This window comes from Planococcus citri, chromosome 2, assembly GCF_950023065.1.
Source record: "Planococcus citri chromosome 2, ihPlaCitr1.1, whole genome shotgun sequence".
NCBI classification, from domain to species: Eukaryota; Metazoa; Arthropoda; class Insecta; order Hemiptera; family Pseudococcidae; genus Planococcus; species Planococcus citri.
The window spans coordinates 21,531,643-21,550,995 of NC_088678.1; the positions used below are offsets into that span (position 1 = coordinate 21,531,643).

The following is a 19,353-nucleotide window of genomic DNA, read 5'->3' on the forward strand; positions in this document are numbered from 1 at the left end:
CAAAGTAATTAAATTAAAATTCGGCATCATCTCCTCATTCAAGATCGAGAATCGAGAAACAAAATATCAATTTTATATGCCTAAATTTTATCAACCACTGGATTTTCTCGTTGGTGATCCGAAGTTGGCCGAAGAAAAACGAATAAAAACGAAAACCGAAAACGACAGCGACACGAACCGCACGAACTCCGAATTTCACCATCTACTCGTAGCGCTTCTACCGTCGAAATGAAAAAGTAATCAAACTTTCAAAACAACAAGGCTCTTTCAAGTTTCAAGGTCTTTTCAAAACGCTTCTTTTCTTTTCCAAAAATTTTTTTTCGGAGTTTTGTGTTTTGAATGTTGTGACCGGGAGTGTTTCCACGTTATTTTTTTAATAATTTAAGGTAATTTTAATTGCATTTTATTGTATTTAATACGTTACTGAAGCACCTGTTTCCCCTCAATAGTAATTTACAAATTGATTCGATCGAAGATCAATCGTAATTTCTATTCTGCGGTGTTTGTTTTGTGTCACGTGGCGTTGATATCTTTATGCTTCACATTCTCATTTTTCGATCTCATGTGTGATTTATTCGCTCATTGTTTCCATTCTCTTTATTCACATTGATTTTGATCTTTCAGAACCATGTCGGCGGACCTATATTGGATGATCACACGCAACAACAACGCGTACTTGTTGAAAAAGCGCGACATCAAGAAACCTTTCAGCACCGTGAGTATTTCCATTCATTACTACATATAATATATTCCATCTATCGAGTTGAAATATTAAATGTCGTAGGTCTTTTCAGGAACCCGGTAACTTGAAAAATGTAGCTTCATTCCGTTACAGTGGTATCGTTCAACCTAAAACTGTCGATATCCGAGCTGCGAAAGATGGCAAAGGTTTCGTTGTAACTACGAAGAGATCCAAGAAACAGGTACTTGAGTATTGCTCAACTTATCTTTTAACTTGACATGATGATTTATTTTAATACTACCATCAAGATCGCTGATGTACTGATGTATGAATTTATATCTGATTGCTTAATTATGAGTATTTGTTCGTATCGTGTATTATTCGTATTTGCGTTATTTATTGGGCAATGATGATTGATTTTAATACTACCATCAAGATCGCTGATGTATAGTGATGGATGAATTCTTATCTGAGTGCTACTATAATGAGTATTTGTGTTTGTTTTGTGTTATGAATTATTCGTATTTGCGTTATTTGTTACAATGATGAGTATCTCCACCAACTCCGATTATACCTTGTGGATATTTTTATTCGCTCCTGATGTACTTATTTCGATGCTGTTTTGTTTCTATGATGATACTTTATCATATGTAGTGTCTGTAATTTTGATTGATGACTACTTATATCACCACCCACCACTGATGAAACATGATAATTTGTATTTTAGTATTACTTTGTAGTAGATTTTGAACGAACTTGTCACGATGTGAACAGTGCCACCTTTTGTAGCCATGTGATAATTATTTTATACACTTGACTTGTAGTTGAAAGGTAATGGATTTTGATGCATAGAAAAGTGATATAAGGAAATGATGAACCCGAGGCATTCACCTCTGTCTCGCAGTGATGAACCATCATTCTTTCTGAACCTATATTTGTTCTGTTCGTTCACTCAATCGAATGATGACGCTTCAACCTACTGTCTTGCAATGATGTAATTAGGTTGAGAGGGTACTGCACGGGGTGCGGCGAGGCACCCCATGCAGTATTTGTGATGCCAGCTGACGATTGAGACGTCTTAATTACGTATTCTTACCTAGCAACTTCTCATGATGATAACGTAATCAATCGTATCTGTCATTTTATGATGACAATGTATATCACCACCCACCACTGAACTTGTTGCTAGTTTTTCACTCTTATTATGATGATAATCAAATCACTAATATCTGTCATTTTATGATGACAATGCATATCACCACCCACCACTGAAGTTGTCTCAACTTTTACTTTTATTATGATGAAAATCAAATCACTAATGTCTGTCATTTTATGATGACAATGTACTATCACCACCCACCACTGAATTTGTTTTAATTTTTTACTCTTATTATGATGAAAATCAAATCATTAATGTCTGTCATTTTATGATGACAATGTATATCACCACCCACCACTGAATTTGTAGTTATTCTATGTACTAGTAGATCGTACCTTGGTTAAATATGTGTGATTAGCATGAAAAATACTCGTGTTTCAGAATAAACCAGGCAAATCCAACGTTTCTGTGACCATGTCAGCTGGACCCCGCCGATCATTATACAAGCTCAGACGTTACTTGGATGGAAGCAAATATCGTAAAGATCTTACTCAAGTACGTATCGCGTTATTCGTGTTTTGAGCCTCGTTTTTATTCGCTAAAAATACTAACTGAATGATGCGTATGGATCACAGTCTCCGTAACATTTTTTAAGTTTAGAATTGATAAATTTTAGTTTTCGTAAACTAATCGTAAAAAACCATCGCCAATTGTATTTTTGCTTCGAAGTATCGGTTTCGAAATGATTCATTTGGGATTTTACGCCAGCCATCTAAAACGCATCGATATTAATGCTAAAACGAGGCTTCCGAATCGTTCGTATTGTGTTCTAACGAATCATTGGTTTACAGGTTGCATTGAGGAAAGCCAGTTCTATTTTGGAGTCGCAGAAAAGATCAGCAATTATTGCCAAAAAGAGTAGGACCAAGAAATCCGAATAATTCTGTATAAATAAATTATTTGTTTATAAAGTTGCTTGTTGTACATTTCTGAGTAATTTTTTTTTTTTTATCGTTCTGAATGAAGTTGACTGATAGTCGTCGATTTCATTGAAATATTATTAGAAAGACGTTGAGTTTCGGCTGTTGAACTGTTACTGAATGAATAATGTCGTTTTTAGGTTGAAAGAGTTTAATAATTTTAGCTTTATCGAAAATTACGCGTCTTCGAGTGAATCTATTTAATTCGCTGGAAGTACTGTTCGATAGTAATTTAACGAAAGTATGGAATTATTGACACGAGTCTAAACCAAAGAAATCATTTTTTACTTTCAATTAGCAAGCTCAGAAAACCAGTTTCTTAATCTTTGAAATTTAAGGAACTAACTGTGGCTTTATACAAAGTAGTGCAGTTCGATGAGCATTATTTATCTACATGACGGTCCACAGACTTATTTCGATTTGAATAATATTTTTAAAAGTGAAGCACGAAGGCTCCGATTCTTCTTGATAAATCGATGTTGATTGAAAAAGTTTTCTATGTGAGGAGTAAGTATGTTCCAAAAACAGCTAAATTAGAGTCTAAAATTGAGAAAAAAATCTTATTCAATTTTCAGAACAATGAAATTATTAATTCTGAGATTGAAATTTGAATTGGATCAACGTAGGTTTTTTTGAAATTCAATTAGGCCTATCTCAAATTTCTAGGATTTCGTTTGAAGTCCTGGCTTTTGCTAAAGCATAAAATTTGTGAAATTTTCCGCTAAAAAATAGCAAACTAGTTTACCTTATCATTAGAATTGCTAAAAAAGTTTCAATTTTTTTTGCCAAAATTGGCCGAAAATTGTCGCTTTTTTGCAGAAAATTTCCAAAAGTTCCTCTTTTTTACCTAAAACTTGAAAAAAAAATTTTTCTATAGAAATTACGAGAAAACATGATTTTTTTCAAATAATTGTTAAGAAGCCCTGGTCGTAGTTAAAATTGTAAAAGTCTTCTTTTTTGCCAAAAATTCTAGCTTTTTTAGAAAACTTGCACTGGAGTTTTGGTTTTTTGTCTGAAATTGACACAAGTTTCGCATTCTGTCTGGATGGTCGAAAATTCTCGTTCTTTTGCCAGAAATTGTCATTTTATTGGCAAGTTTCGCTGATCTGACAGAAATTATGTAAAAGTCTTTTCTTTTGTTGATTGATATTTTTCAAATCTGGCTTTTCGCCAAAAATTGTTTTTTTTTTGTTTTTTTAAAATCAGATATTGCAACATTTTTACTTTGTTATTGCCAAAAGTTGCGAAATAATTCAACTTTTCAAAATTGAAAACCAAAATGGTGTTTTTTTCTGCATTAAAACAAGTCTGGCTTTTCTCTAAAAATTGTTTTTTTTGTTTTTTGTTTTAAATTAGAAATTGCAACATTTTTACTTTGTTATTGCCTAAAATTCCCACAAAAGTTGCAAAATAATTCAACTTATCAAAATTGAAAATTGAAAACCAAAATGGTGTTTTTTCTACATTAAAACAAGTCTGGCTTTTCACTAACAAATTTTTTTTTGTTTTTTGTTAAAAATAGAAATTGCAACATTTTTATTTTGTTATTGCCAAAAGCTGCAAAATAGGTAATTCAACTTTTCAAAATTGAAAACCAAAATGGTGTTTTTTTTCTACATTAAAACAAGTCTCAAGTCAGGCTTTAAACTAAAAATTTTTTTTTTGATTTTTGTTTTAAATTAGAAATTGCAATATTTTAATTTTGTTATTGCCAAAAATTGCCGCAAAAGTTGCAAAATAGGTAATTCAACTTTTCAAAATTGAAAACCAAAATTGTGTTTTTATTAAAACAAAAGTCTGGCTTCCGCTTCTCGCTAAAAATTCTTTTTTTTTTGTTTTTTGTTAAAAATATAAATTGCAACATTTTCATTTTGTTATTGCCAAAAATTGCCACAAAAGTTGTAAAATAATTCAACTTTTCAAAATTAAAAACCAAATAAGTAGTGTTTTTTTTTCTAATTTCTACATTAAAACTTCTTGCTCATATTTTGTCGCTTTTTTGATGAATTTTTCGAGCCGTTTAACTCGCTGAAGTTGCTTGGGGGGGGGGGGGGGGTGGTGGAATTTAGTGGATACAAGCATTGTTCTATTAACATGACCTTCATAAAATATTTCGAGACTTTTTTTTTTGAGGAACAATTCAAAAATTGACATAATAAATTTTGAATGTATGAAAAGTATTTCTTTTGAATGCAGACCCATGCAAGCCAACTCTTCTTGAGGGTACTGATAGTTTGCCTGTGGGCTGGATTCGATCGCCCTTCGGCATCCACAACTTATAGAAAATACGTTGATTGTAATTTATAGTAAAGCATTTTTGAAATTTTTCTAATTAAATGACTTCAGTGAAGCGAAGGCAAAAGCTTTGGGAAATTTGAATTTTGAACTCCAGGAGATGGAAAAAATTATTTTGATGTGCGGGATTGACTTTCCAACAGAAATACAAATAAATTGACCCGAGCAAGGCGAATGCAAAAGCTTTCGAAAATTCAAAAGCATTCACGAGGTAAAACGAGTACATGACCATGACATTACTTTTGATTCGAGTCAATTTTGAATTTTTTCACTCTTAAAATTAAAAAATCTAATTAAATCTAATTTGCCCAGTAAAATTATTCGAAAGCTTTCAAAAATTTATTTGTACATAAGATTCAAGGAGAGGAAGATACTATATAGTATAAGTATACCTACTTTCATTTGTCATAAGATGAGAATTTTCAACTGTCTGAAATTCATTTTCACAATTTTTCGTGTACCTATACAGAATTTTTTCAAGGAAGCTGAATCCCCTGAAATTCATTTTCACAACTTTTCGTGTACCTATACAAAATTTTGTCAAGGAAGCTGAATCACCCCTCTGGCTATACGGGCCTGCTGAATGTAATGCAAGGCAAGGACCTAGTCGAATTGAACTGTTGTATTTAAAATTGTTGGTAGGTATTTATGTTCTTTATTTTCTTTCTCTGTTGCCGTATGATTTAAATTCATCCAGTTCCTATTCCCATTGTAAATTATCAAAAAACTCATGGCCTAACTTTTTTTGATTTTTTTCATCTGACAATCACCTCAATGTGATCAGAAATGATTGTCTCTTGACCTTTTCGCCTTCTGACTTCATTCTTTTTTTCAAAATTAAAATTAATATGCACAATTTTTTCTGCAGACAATAATCTTGAACTTGGGTCTTCAAGTTCAACTTTCGTGCTTATGAATTGAAAATTTTGGGACAATCTCAATGTATTCAACCAGACAGATTTATCGACGTCGAAGGCATCCACCTTTCGGATATGGTCAAACAAACAAATATAAGTCATATTTTCTTTAATAACTTTTATTTTTATATAATACACGCTGCTTTACGCGAGAAAAAAAATATATAAAACTTTTTGAAATTAAATATTATATAAAACACAAGAACAAAATATTTTTGAAAGGCTTAAAAATGTAACATAACAAAAAAACTTTTGCGGTTACGATTATGTTTTTCTTCATAGGTATTTTTAATATTTTAATTTTTTTAATTAGGAAAACACAGATGCATGGGACAGACATTAGCCCGTTCTAATACATTCCTATTCACAGCATCGTTACTTCAAAAAATCAACCTAAGCGTTCCTTTAGAATAAGGAACCTTCGAAGACAAACGACGTTGATGGAGCGACCCCTTCGCCGGGAGAATTCAACGCTTACGTAACTCTGCAGTCATAGAAACAAATTCGCTTCAAAAAGGACGCAGAAAGCGTCATCACAACTTCACATGCGGCTCCAGTCAGGAAAAAAATTGTAGGTCGGAATTTCATATAATTTTGAAAACCTCGTCGTGGCATTTTTTCAAAGAATACCGTATATTATCATGGAAATGTAAATTTAGTCAAGATTTTAGGTAATCCAGAAAGTAAAATTATTTTTTTCAGCGGTATTAAGCTCTCTTGGTATGTAAAATTTTTGAATGTATTTAAACGAGTACATTATTTTTACACGATTGAGCTACGGGTATCAGAGTTGATAACGAATGACTCCACATCCACGAAGAGGTCTGATGATTTGAAGACGAAAAAAAGGAAATTGGTCATATCCAACACATGCGGTCATCTTGGTATATACTTGGCGAGTTTTAATACGAACGCGCCTTTTCTTCTTTTTCGCGATTATAGCGTTCTAACTCTTTGAGAAACTGGGCTTTTGGTTTCATCACATTTGGTCGGTCTCCTCTACACTTCGGACAGAACCATTTACCCTTGGGTTTGTTTGATAAAGAAACACACGAAAAATGGAACCATTCGATAGGGCAGAGGTCATTATCGCAGCAAATCATTTCACCGTAGGATATTTGATCACATAAACAATACGTCGGTTCGTCAGGGTCGATCGAAAGTTCATCGTCGTCGTCGTCGATATTACTCTTGTTATTCCTGGAATCGTCTTCCTTCTGCGATATCCGACCAACATTCTGCTTAGTCTTCCTCTTCTTCTTTTTATTATTAGCGATCGAATTATTAGCCGCGTGTTTCTTCTGGTTTACTAGCAAAGTAGCGGTAGCTCGAGGCATAGGGATACTGCCACCGTGCTCGTAATGATGATGATGGTGATGATGATGTTGATTTTGCTGATTAGATGAACTATCGGGATTACTTGAACTAGGCTCATTCTCAGTCCTGCCACGTCGAACACGTTTACTCTGTCTCTGCTCGCCATTACCATTGCTAGAAGATACGGACGTAACGGCCACTGGCTCTTTGTACGCTACCTCGGTTACCGTATTACTGACTGCTGCAGACGTCGAGCTTACCGATGGGGTACTCGCCGAAGCCACTGTTTCACGTTCTCTCGATCCGTTATCTGAAATATGTGATATTTAAAATAAACAATTCAACGTAGGTAGGCAGAAAGCATAATGATGTAATAATCCGTACCTATATTCTTATAGTCGTTATCCAAAGATCTCGTCCGACTTTCAATCAAATCTTGTAACTGTTGCACTATTTGTAGTTTCTCGTCTCCTAACTCTTGCGCTGATATCAGAATAGACTGAGCTTTCCGTAACAAACGACACGTATCCTCCATTTTGCCATCGTTGATAGCTTCGTTGTACTGAGTAGCTAATGACTCGATATCTCTCATGAAAGCTGCAAATTACACGATTGATTATGAAAAGATGCGAAATCGATTTCAAAAAATATGACGCCACATTGAAAAAACTGAAGCGACACGATCAAGTTCAAAAGGATAGCGTCGACTTGTTCAACGTCAAGGAGTCACAACAGCGTAGGCTTCACAAGCGAATTATGGCGAGATAACTTACTTTGGAAAGACACATCTAATTCTCTCATTCGAGTTAAATGCCTTTGTAAATCATCCGGCAGGTTTTCCACACAATCTAAATAGTTTTCCAAGTAGATAACACAATTGTTGGTGTCCGTGTTGCTTAAACTAAGCATTTTTACGGCGGAATATGGCGATTTGTGGCACTCCCGAATACGCGATTCACATTAATTACATTGATATTACATATGCACGAATGAATATTGAAAGATTCTGCAAAAATTATGTATTATCAACACCTCTAACACTTGTTCAAAATTACTTGTTTTCAGTTTTCGATAAAACAACAAATAAAAACAACAGTAACGGTAAAGAGATCACAGGTATGATCGCAGGTAGGTATGCGTTTCTCAGAAGCCGGATTTTCGGAAATTTTCGTTTCAGAATAATGCACCTTAAGGTGAACCTGAATACAGCATAATTAAGGTGTTATTTCGCAGAATGGTTTTTTGTATAAGATCGATTTTTCATTTTGTCCCAGAATCGAAATTTTTCATTTTTTTCAATGAATTCTCATGAAGACGAATTAATTAGAACAATTACGATATATTTTAATCAAAATTAACAAAAATTGCGCGTAATTTTTCAATTTAAGAAAAAAAGTGCCGGATTTACGCAAAAAATCGAAACGAATCGATTATCGAAATATCAAAAACGAAAAACACCAGCGTAACCGAAACGTGTAGGAAAGATTGAAACCTGCCGAGAAAAAATTCAACTTTTCCGCACCGCTGTGACAATTTGGTTTCGGTGCCCAGGTCCAGGTAAGAAAGTCCCGCAAAAACTTGTTCAACTGGAACGTTCCCCCCACGAGGCGCTCATACACTTGCCCAATTTTAAACATGGCGCTTGCTTGAGTTTATTTGTTTACGTTGCACCTTCCTTTAAACGCCCATTTTTCGTAATGTAGTTTGATTACATTATTTTAAGTTCAGCTTTTCTCTATATTTTAAACTCATTTTAATTAATGCCGTGCAAGTATGACTGATCCATCGGTTGGAAAGTTCGACTTTCTTTGTCGACTATGCATGACTTCGTTGGTGAACGGAGCTTACGAAATTTTTGAAGAAAACACGCAAATCTGGAAGAAAATCACCGTTTGTTTGCAGATCAAGGTAAGTCTATTTGATTAATGTAGTTTAACACATAAAAAACGGTGTTCGATTTTTATGCCACTTGTCATCGGTAATGTACCCGATAAGAGAGGTGTAAGCTTGACATGTCATTAATCTTGAGAGTAGGTGTTTTATCATATGTGTTTGTATACAGATGTAAATTTCTCATCCAATGTGTTATGTGATTTCTCCCTTCAATAGTGTTTTATGTATTTTTTTTTCTACCAGCTGGAAACTATTATTCGCATGTGTTGTTTGTTTTTTACAGATCGAACAAAATGACGAATTACCTAAATCCATATGTAAAAGCTGTGTTACGAAATTAGATGATTTCTACAGTTACCGCGAATCGTGCTTACGAACTGAAGTCATCCTAATAAATTGTATCTCCAATTGTAATTCAACTTCGCAGCGACCTTTGGTAAATTACTCTTTTGTTATGCATGCATGATGTTCGAACGTCACACAGATGTTTTTCACGAAATCCGTATTTATTCGTAGAAATCAGATAATAAAGAAAATGACGATACAGAAAAAGAAAAGATCGACGATAACGAAAACGAAACCAGCCCGAAGGAAAGTGGCGTCGAAGAAGTGAGTAAATTAGCTCAATTGTCCTACGTGGATGTACTATTGTAACCCTGTTAATTTTCTAAATTTTTCTTCGAAGTCCTTATCAGAAGAAAAGAACCTGGCAGTGGATAAAATCAAGAAAGAAGCTACCGAAAACAATATCTCGGATGTTGAGATGTCTCCGAGTGAAAACGTTGGTTTAAGTGAGGATGAAGAAGATGAAGAAATGGACGAGGACAAAGGTTATAAATATAGTCCTATCTAGCTTATTGTTCGAATAACTTGGTTCTAATAGAATATTTTCTTAGAAGGAGACGCTTCAATAGCGAATGCGAACGCTGATAAGTCTCCTCTAACTAGAACTGCCTCTTTACCTGAACTCGCCGAACCTTCGCCCGAAGATTACGTACTCATGAAAGAAGAAACTTTCAATTTAGATCCTGTTAAAGATGTTGGGTACGGCGTTTGATTTTTTCCGTATTCTTATCTACCTTATCAACGAGTAATTGATTTTTAATCGTCTGTATATTGATTTTAGTACGAGTCGAGGAGCAACCTCGAGCATTTTAGCTGATTACTTAATCGAATTTAGTAATTCGAAAAGCGGAGAGAATGATATGAAAGATAAAGACGTTATGGAATCGCAGAGATTAAGACGAGAGGTTCTTCCGCCTATGTGGGATGTTTACGAGAAATCAATTACCGAAAAAGAGAATATCTGCGCAGGTACTTGATTGAATTCTTATCGAGTTAAATAATTAGTTGCTTCTTTTTATCTAATCGCCTGCATTCTATTGTACAGACGGCACAAACGGCGAGAAAGAACGGACGGTAAAGGTGACTCATCGTCGATACATTATAAACAAGGGTGCGTTTCCTTGCTCTCTTTGCGGCGAATGTTTCGAATTCGATCAAGGCAAACGACGCGACGACTTCTCCGAAGAAAAATCCAAACTGTACGATTGCCTAACCTGTGGCAAGGTGTTCCCTCGTCGTAGTTCGTGGAAACGCCACCAAAGTACTCACGAAGATGTGAAACCTTTCGTCTGCCGTATGTGCAACAAGGGCTTTAATCGTAAAGAACATCTTAGCAGGCATCTGCTGTCTCATGGTAGCGTTCGCCCGTACTCGTGTAACGTCTGCAGCAAGCAGTTCGTACGTAAAGAGCATCTGACGCGGCACCAGCTCTGCAATCCGGCCTGTGCTGTACCTGTGGACAACGTGTTGCGTCCGTTCGGCTGTGATGTATGCTCTCAAGGATTCGTACGTAAAGAACACCTAATTCGGCATCGTAAACGAGCCCATGATTTAGATCCACCCGAAGGAGAAGCTGAACCGAAACCGTTCACGTGTAACGTTTGTACGAAAACATTCACGCGACGAGAACATTTGAAACGACATCAACTCATTCATCAGCGAGATTTTTCCAATAGCTCGTTATCTTCATTGGGAGCTAGATTGTTCGGTACGGGAGTTAATTCGAAAGACGACTCGTATCATTCTGAAGTGTCTATTTTCCCAACTACTCCGATCCTTCCGGAGATCACATTGAGCGAAATTGGAGGCGGCAACGACGATTCGGAGAACCGTATGTACGACAGTTCATTACAGAATTCCAGCAGCATGATGGAAAACAACGATGGAGATCATCTCGACGAATCCGTTCAATACGGAGTAGGCTGCGGTGACGAAGATGTAGAAATGGACGACGACGCCGACGAGCCATTACCTCCGATTCCGGTCTTGGAGATGAACACGAATGCGGTGAATATTACACCCACAGTGGCGGATATCACCAAGAGTAACACTTTCTGTAACGTCTGTTTCAAAAATTTCTCTCGCCGGAGTCATCTATTGCGACACATGAAACGAATCCATAGTATGCAATTACCGCCATCGTCGCGGCGTAAACCGCAACAGCAGCCGCAGCCGACGGTACCGCAGCAGCCTAAATCAGCGGGCGATGAAAATGGTAACTCGTTAACGGACTCTTCGGCGACGGCAGTAGCTACACCGACGCCGCCCGAACAAACCTACAAGTGTCAGTTATGCGGTAAAGTATTCTCCAGACGGTCTCATCTAGAACGCCACGAAAAAAACATTCACCAGTTGGATAAAGAAGCCAATCAACCGTACGAATGCGTAACCTGCGGCGCAACCTTCATCCAGAGTAAGCTGCTCGATAAACATATGCAAGTGCACGGCAACACTGTGCCCGAAAATTACGTGTGGATGTGACGAATGCTTTCGTTATCGTCAAACGCTCGGACGACCATTCTCATTTGCGAGGGTAACGCGTGAGCTTGCTTTTCATATTTTTTTTCCGGCTGCAGTCAATTCTCTCTCTCTCTCTCATCGATAGGTTTTTATTCTAATACGTATATTTATTTTTTTCCTTTTTTAGTTTTAGAGCAAAAGTAAACCTACTCCCGCTCCCCCCCTCAACTAAGTTCATTTTCACCCTTGTACGTAAAAGTTAAGGAATTGAATTGAAGCAGGGAAATACAATGTCGGCTAAGTGCCAATCACGTTTTTTACGGGAGAGCGAAAACGAGTTCGCATAACAGGTACATCTTATAGAAAGCGCTATCTCTCGGTGTTCCATAGTACAACTTGGAGTCCAAGTTGTACTATGGAACACCGAGAGATAGAGCTTTTTATAAGATGTACCTGTTATGCGAACTCGTTTACGCTCTCCCGTAAAAAACGTGATTGGCACTTAGCCGACATTGTATTTCCCTGCTTCAATTACTCTCCGAATGAAGTTTAATAACCTTCGAGTTCGTTCTCCCCCCTTCTCCTCTTCCCCATTTTCTTATTGATTTCTTCATCTCTCTCTATCTTTCTCTCTCTCTCTTTTGTGTTATTTTTTTTCTCTTCTTGTTTTAATCATGTGACTGTTTTTTATTTTTATTATACGTACCCCATCATTTTCATTTTATTTTCTCCTCCTTTTTCCCATCTTTTAATTTAGTGTTTTTATTTCCTTTCTTAATGAGATAGCAGTATTTTTTAAGAAACACTACGTAGACAAGTATTTTTCAAGCGTTTTGTTATTTATTATAGTACATACTATAATATTATTCGTCTCGATGAAAGCTACGAGACGCGTGGAATTGATCAATTTTTATCCTATAATCGGGTTACACGGTCTTGAATTTTGTGCATTCCTTGTTGTTATTGTTTTGTTGACGAATTTTTTTCGCTAGTTTTTCCTTTCCTTTTTTTTTTTAGTAGGTAGTTGAATTTACCATTGTGTTTTTCTTCATTGTGTGTTTCGTGATTTCGACTGGATTGAATTTGTTGGTCAATGTTGAAGGATCTGTGTGGCTGAATGACTCGTGGTTTTAAAATGATTAGTAGTACATATTTTGATGGATTTTTTTTTGGAGGTATTGAGGCTGAATTTTGGAAAACGTTTTTTCTGAAATCGTGTTAGGTAATGATTTTTTTTTTAGTTTTCGACAAATTTTAACGTTAATTTTGAAACGTTTTCAGCTGGTAAAATGGTGCTTTTTTAGAAGACGTGTATTTTTTTGAGTAATTTTTCAGCTGTCCTTTAGCGTTACCAACTTATTCTTTCGTCGAATTTACGATCCATTTTTACATATAAATCCTCACCTGGAGTTGACAAAAATTGTGTGCATTTTGGTGCTGTTTTTATGCATGGTACAGTTTTGTTAGATGACTTTTTACTCATTCTAGCATTATTTTTTTTTGAAAAATTTTTTGAAAGTGAATTTTTTAAATTTGAGCCACTCCTACCTTTTTTAGATCTCACAAGGTAACCTCTTGAGATGTCTCCCTCCGATTTGAACGGGATCGCGATTTTTGAAAAGAGCATAGTCTAAAACCCCTAAAACCAAATTTTCAGCTGCCCAAGTTCATTTTTCGATTTTTGGCGAATTTTTGAAAATTCAAAATTGACTGTTTTTGGCGATTTATGCTTTTTTTTTAAAAGTACGTACTTGATCAGTAAAAATGGTCAAAATAAGTCCCAAAATTAATATTAATTACTCAAATCCAAATTTTACCATTTCCAGCCATTCTGGAGCCTCCAGTGCGATTTTTCAATTTCTCCAGAATTTTGAGTTTGCTCCAGAGGGCGTGAATATGAAGTTGGGTAGCTAAAAATCGAGTTGTATATTACAATCGACTTGTTTAACGAGTTTATCCACATTTTGTGCCGATTTTGAGAGTGACACTTCAAAAGTGGTTTTTTGACCAGCTTTTTTCAAAATTAAAAAATCCAAAAAATCAAGTTTTCCGTTTGTTTGGAAATTTTTGAAATTCACGCAAATCGCTGTATTTTATCCAAAACTAACCCCCCAATCCAAATTTCACAATTACCAGCCATTTTGGAGCCTCCAGCGCGATTTTAAATTTCTCCAGAGTTTTGAATTTGCTCCAGAAGGCGTGAATGTGCAGTTGGGCAGCTAAAAATCGAGTTGTATATTACACTCGACCAGTTTAACGAGTTTATCCACATTTTGAGCCGATTTTGAGAGTGACACTTCAAGAGTGGTTTTTTGACCACCTTTTTCAAAATTGAAAAATCAAAAAAAATCAAAAAAAACCGTTTGTGAGAAAATTTTAGAAATTTGTGTGAATTGCTGTATTTCTCCAAGAACTAACTCCTGGAGCGCAAATTCTACCATTTCCAGCCGTTTTGGAGCGAGAGTGACACCTCAAAAAACCACTCTTGGAGTGTCACTCTCAAAATCGGCTCAAATGTGGATAAACTCGTTAAACAGTTCGAGTGTAATATACATTTCGATTTTTAGCTGCCCAACTGCATATTTACGCCTTCTGGAGCAAATTCAAAATTCTGGAGAAATTGAAAAATCGCGCTGGAGGCTCCAGAATGGCTGGAAATGGTAAAATTTGCATTTGGGTAAATAATATTAGTTCTCATCTGGGACTTATTTTGACCATTTTTATTGATCAATGATCAAGCACGTACTTTTTTTTAAAAAAGCATAATAATTCGCCAAAAACAGTGAATTTTGAATTTTCAAAAATTCTCCAAAAATCTAAAAATGAACTTGGGCAGCTGAAAATTTGGTTTTGGGGGTTTTAGACTATGCTCTTTCCAAAAATCGCGGTTCCGTTCAAATCGGAGTGTGACATTTCAAGAGGTTCCCTGTCAGAGTGAGGCAGGGGGAGGCGGTTCAGATCATTGAAAATTTTTATAGTTTGGTTGAAAAAAAAAAACCTAAAATATTAGCAAAGTTTTTGACTTCTTTTGCTTTGCACTTACTCCAACAAAATATTCAATTTTTTTTTTTATTCAAATGAAATTTGTCAATTACGATTATTTTTAAAAATTGCCAATGCTTCTCAATTTCGAAGTTATCTAACAATTTTGCTGTAATTTCGAATGCATTATTGTGCGTGCTAGACAGTTGAAGAAAACGTCTAAAAAAGGAAAATCAGCGGTGCAATTATCAATTTACATTCCATCCTAATTACCCTACCATTGTTATATAATTTTTTGATTCTGTTTTACTTATGAATAGTCTATATGAATCAAGTTAGCGTTTATTTGATTTGCATTTTACAGCGTAAAAATTGAAACGAATTTTAGTACACACCGATCATGTATTACACATTACGAAGTATAATGTGCCTAATTTGTACGACATTTGAATGTATTAGGGAAAAAATACCTACGCAAATTGATTTTGCTATATACTATTTATATTAACTACCTCACAGAATACGTTTACCTTTGTGATATTAATTGTTTTCCTTATTAGTGATTTTACGTATCGCTTAACGAGTATTGATTTTATATTTGACCGTTGCATGATACACTTGAAATTATCATGTTTTTTGTTTCTCTCGTTTAGTTTCGTTTTTTATTTTCCAATTGGTGCCTTTGAATGTATTTTGTTATACCGCTTTGGCCTGATAATGAAGTATTTATTTAGTACAGCTTCGAATATGGATTTGTACGCCTTTATTGTGTATGTAAATGTATAGGTTTTGTGGAGCGATTAATAGGTCGAAATTTGCTCTCTAGAAATGACCCACATTTTATAGCGAATCGCCCGCATTCAGAAAGGCTAAGATCTTATTCAAGGTGCTCTGTGTTGTTATAGCTTGTTTTTTATTTGTGTATTTTTTTTGTTATTGTTGCTTGTGCCGACGACGTAGTACTAAGTAGGTGTTAAATTAGCTAGATGAATTAATTGAATTTTGAAAGCAGAGAGTTTAGGTTAATTTGATAATATTGATTTTTTGAGTAGTGAAATATTAGTGTTTTTTCAAGTGTCGATTGAGTCGTAAATGTAGACGATTAGTTCGATATCGATTTTTTGATTTTTTTTGTTCAAATTTGGGAAATTGGAGTTGATAAAATTCGTATTTGGTTTGGAATTTGTGTTGGAGAGAGAAATGACATAAATTAAGGCGTTTCAAATACTCATTAATTGATTTTGGTTTCGAAAAATTGAAAAAAAAAATTATTTAGGATAGAATGGAAATTCAGATATTTTCCAAGGTTCGTTCAGTTTCCAAATTTATGCGAGGAGGGGCAAATTAACTCACTTGTCCCTTCTCTGCTTTCTACAGCTCTGCTTTGAATGATAATCGAGTGATTGCTGGTCGATCATTTTCATTCTCAATTCAATCAGCTTTAGAATGATTTAATTTTCCCAATAAAATCGATACTGCGCTGTAATCGATTCTACGTTTACGATTTCAATCGACATATTTAGTTATTAGACATTCCATGATTACGAATGAGCTATGCCGGTCATAATATCGTCAGATTTTCGAGGGTCCAATGTGAAAATTGCGCGCATATCTTTCACGAGATTACTTAGCTCGAGTATTGTTAATTTTTTATTTTTGCGTAGAAAAGTTTCACAATTTTTTTTATCTATTCTAGTCGAATCTATAATACGCGCTGGTAAAAATTCGTGTGGATCAAGAATACATTTTTTCCCCCAACACACGCTAGTCGAAGACCTTTGAAACATATCTTGTCAAATAATACTATAGGCCTAGAAAATATTCATCATTTTGTCACGAGAGAAAAAAACCCTTGACGGAAATCTGATTTTCGATCGAATCGTGTTCATATTTAGTATACTTGTTGTGGCTCCGTAATTTATTATTTTTTTATAAAAAAAAAAAAGAAAAAAAGGAGTGTGATATTTTTCATCATCGTTGATTTCCTCTGATATTTTATCATCGTTTTACTCGTCGAAACAATTACACGATCAAAGTTATGTACTGGCTTTTTTTTTTTTTTTAGATGTATTTGTAATTATTAAGTAATTATTTTTTTACATACTTATTTTTTTCTATTTTTTTAGTAAAATTAATTATGTTCAACACGTATTTATTTTCTACCGTGGAATTGTTGATTTTATTAGTAATACGTCTTTTCCAACAGATTTAAATTTTCACGAAGAGGAATAAAGTTGAGCTATGGAAACTTTTGGATTTTTTATTAAATGGGAATAGTTACCTGCGGCTCGACGAGGAGCTTTTTTTTTCAATCGTTACCGAGTGTGGTTTTTTTTTGGTATTTTAGAACTTTATTTCTCTTCGATTATTTATTATTACGTACGTGTACAAGACGAAGTTGGAAATGTATTATTATTATTATTTTTCTAAAGGTAGATTACTACTTATGTGAATGCAGTTTTCATGTTTCTGTTTATTATTATTATTACGATTACGATTTTTTTTGTATTATTTTTTCTAGATGTTTGAACATCTATTTAAAAAAGAGTAATTACGCTTATTTTATTCACTACGAATATAGTACCGCGATGTAAAACGCAAGCGAGCTTATTTTTTTGTGTAAATTTATCATTTATTAAGAGTTGTTTGTTCGTTTGTCGATATTTATTAGAGTTTATTAAGCACGTACGAGACCTATACCTGTACTACTTTCCTTGTTTTATCTTCCTCCCTCCTTCATCTGTTCCGTTTTCTATTTACGATTTTTTTGGCTACTGGTAAACCGCGAGGACCAATTTTAACATATCAGACTGTGGTAATATCTTGTGATATTTTAAACGAATACATAAAATCGTTTTTAAACATTTCAACAGCGAAAGGTGATCCGTAGGGTCAGAAAAGAATTCACCCAAAATTACGAAATTTTCATACTCTTACACCATTTTAACGATATTATAGTGACAGTTTCTCCTTGTTGTTTGTTTTTTTTTCCATTATGTATATTTTTATTATTATTAACTGCACCATTATACCGTAATTTATATTATTTAAGAGTATTAATTATCCTGCGGGTTTTGGTTATATAAAATTTGAGATTGTATGCGTAATACGTATTTATTTCCATTAAATTTAATTTATTGTTTAAATATATACTGTGGGTATGTTGTTTATGAGTTTTTCTGTTCACGTTTTAATGAGCTATTTTTTTTTCAAATTCGGGATCTCGATACGTGGTGGATACAAATACAATGAAAATGACGTAAGGAATTCTCGCCTTGGTCATTCAATTCGTTGTTTATTAAAGCATGCAGAGCGATAGAACAATATGTTTATAAACATTCAGCTGCTCAATCGAAAAATTGAGGTTCCTGTAATTTAAGGTCCTCTTTAGAAAAAAAAAGGAGAGAGAAACTGAAGTTCAAAAAGTACGATTGAGCAGCTGCAAATCAAGGAATGTTTTATTGTGGTCAAACGAGAATGAAAAATTAAATTTGAAAAACACAAATTTGACTTTATTTGATCAATTAGAACAGGCTCCAGGTCATAAAATGTAAAAAAAATCACCCAGTGCTGAAACTTATAAATAAACATGTCTGGCCTACCACAAACAGTCCCATGCCCCATTTTTTACAAAAATTCGGCTGAAAATCCAATTTTTTGACTCTGGAAGGAAGTCAAATGGGTTTGGAAGGCTGAAACCTGCAAAAGACACTTGGAATACATCCTCCCAATGTACTGTGAAAATTTGGACCCTCTAGGTCAATTTGAAGGAGCTACAGGGTGTTCTAAAAGTTGAAAAAAATTTGGGAATAGCTGAAAAATAAATCCACTTTTCTCACCGTGGAGAGGGGTGAAATTGGTTTGGAAGGTTGAAACCTGCAAAAGGCACTTCGGGTACATCCTTCCAATGTGCAGTGAAAATTTGAACCCCTGTAGATCAATTTGGAGGGGCTGTAGGCTTTCCTAATAAAGGTCGAAAAACAGCCAAAACGATCCACTTTTTTGACCCTGAAGAGGGCTCAAACAGGGTTAGAAGGTTGAAACCTGCAAAAGGCACTTTGGGTACATCCTCCCAACGTACTGTGAAAATTTGGATGCTCTAGGTCCATTTGGGGAGGTTGTAGGCTTTCCTAAAGGTTGAAAAACTGGTTAAATAACAAAAAAAATTCACTTCTTTGACCCTGGAGAGGGGTCGAATAGGGTTGGAAGGTTGAAACCAGCAAAATACACTCAAATGGCACCATCCTATTGTATGCTGGACATTGTGACTCCTTAGGTCAATTTTAAGAGTGGGATGGGGTCAAAAATAGGGCCAAAATCAACTTTTTTCCACATTAAATGGGGTGGGGATGATCTAGGAAGTTGAAATTTGGATATGTTGTT

The 19,353-nt window shown here is 34.9% G+C and overlaps 3 protein-coding genes across 4 annotated transcripts; 2 read left to right on the forward strand and 1 right to left on the reverse strand.

The window, feature by feature from the left end:
* Positions 1-229: 229 nt before the first annotated feature.
* RpL28 (ribosomal protein L28) lies at positions 230-2,767 on the forward strand. The gene is made up of 5 exons (XM_065348985.1): positions 230-386; positions 625-715; positions 795-923; positions 2,223-2,336; positions 2,633-2,767. Exons 2-5 carry the CDS (start codon positions 629-631, stop codon positions 2,720-2,722), a joined length of 420 nt encoding a protein of 139 aa, XP_065205057.1. The 5' UTR covers positions 230-386; positions 625-628; the 3' UTR covers positions 2,723-2,767.
* Positions 2,768-6,698: 3,931 nt separating this feature from the next.
* Positions 6,699-8,376, reverse strand: LOC135834975 (inhibitor of growth protein 5). The gene is made up of 3 exons (XM_065348989.1): positions 8,064-8,376; positions 7,675-7,887; positions 6,699-7,600 (listed from the first exon to the last, which is right to left on the reverse strand). Exons 1-3 carry the CDS (start codon positions 8,197-8,199, stop codon positions 6,876-6,878), a joined length of 1,074 nt encoding a protein of 357 aa, XP_065205061.1. The 5' UTR covers positions 8,200-8,376; the 3' UTR covers positions 6,699-6,875.
* Positions 8,377-8,819: 443 nt separating this feature from the next.
* On the forward strand, positions 8,820-18,138 carry LOC135834974 (zinc finger protein ZIPIC-like). 2 transcript variants are annotated; one of them, XM_065348988.1, is made up of 7 exons: positions 8,820-9,198; positions 9,467-9,619; positions 9,700-9,792; positions 9,869-10,013; positions 10,083-10,227; positions 10,310-10,497; positions 10,574-18,138. In XM_065348988.1, the coding sequence occupies exons 1-7, from the start codon at positions 9,064-9,066 to the stop codon at positions 12,007-12,009; spliced, it is 2,295 nt and encodes a 764-aa protein (XP_065205060.1). In that variant the 5' UTR covers positions 8,820-9,063; the 3' UTR covers positions 12,010-18,138. The 2 variants fall into 2 exon arrangements, with proteins under 2 accessions (XP_065205060.1, XP_065205058.1); XM_065348986.1 differs by having other exon boundaries at positions 8,821-9,198; positions 10,080-10,227.
* The last annotated feature ends 1,215 nt before the right edge of the window (positions 18,139-19,353 follow it).

Coding starts and splice junctions, on each gene's coding strand:
- RpL28 (XM_065348985.1), top strand. CDS start 629: ATGTCGGCGGACCTATATTGGATGATCACACGCAACAACAACGCGTAC. Junction 924..2,222: donor CGAAGAGATCCAAGAAACAG/GTACTTGAGTAT, acceptor CTCGTGTTTCAG/AATAAACCAGGCAAATCCAA. Junction 2,337..2,632: donor ATCGTAAAGATCTTACTCAA/GTACGTATCGCG, acceptor ATTGGTTTACAG/GTTGCATTGAGGAAAGCCAG.
- LOC135834975 (XM_065348989.1), bottom strand. CDS start 8,199: ATGCTTAGTTTAAGCAACACGGACACCAACAATTGTGTTATCTACTTG. Junction 7,888..8,063: donor ATTAGATGTGTCTTTCCAAA/GTAAGTTATCTC, acceptor TGTAATTTGCAG/CTTTCATGAGAGATATCGAG. Junction 7,601..7,674: donor TAACGACTATAAGAATATAG/GTACGGATTATT, acceptor CACATATTTCAG/ATAACGGATCGAGAGAACGT.
- LOC135834974 (XM_065348986.1), top strand. CDS start 9,064: ATGACTGATCCATCGGTTGGAAAGTTCGACTTTCTTTGTCGACTATGC. Junction 10,014..10,079: donor AGAAATGGACGAGGACAAAG/GTTATAAATATA, acceptor ATATTTTCTTAG/AAGGAGACGCTTCAATAGCG. Junction 10,228..10,309: donor GATCCTGTTAAAGATGTTGG/GTACGGCGTTTG, acceptor TATTGATTTTAG/TACGAGTCGAGGAGCAACCT.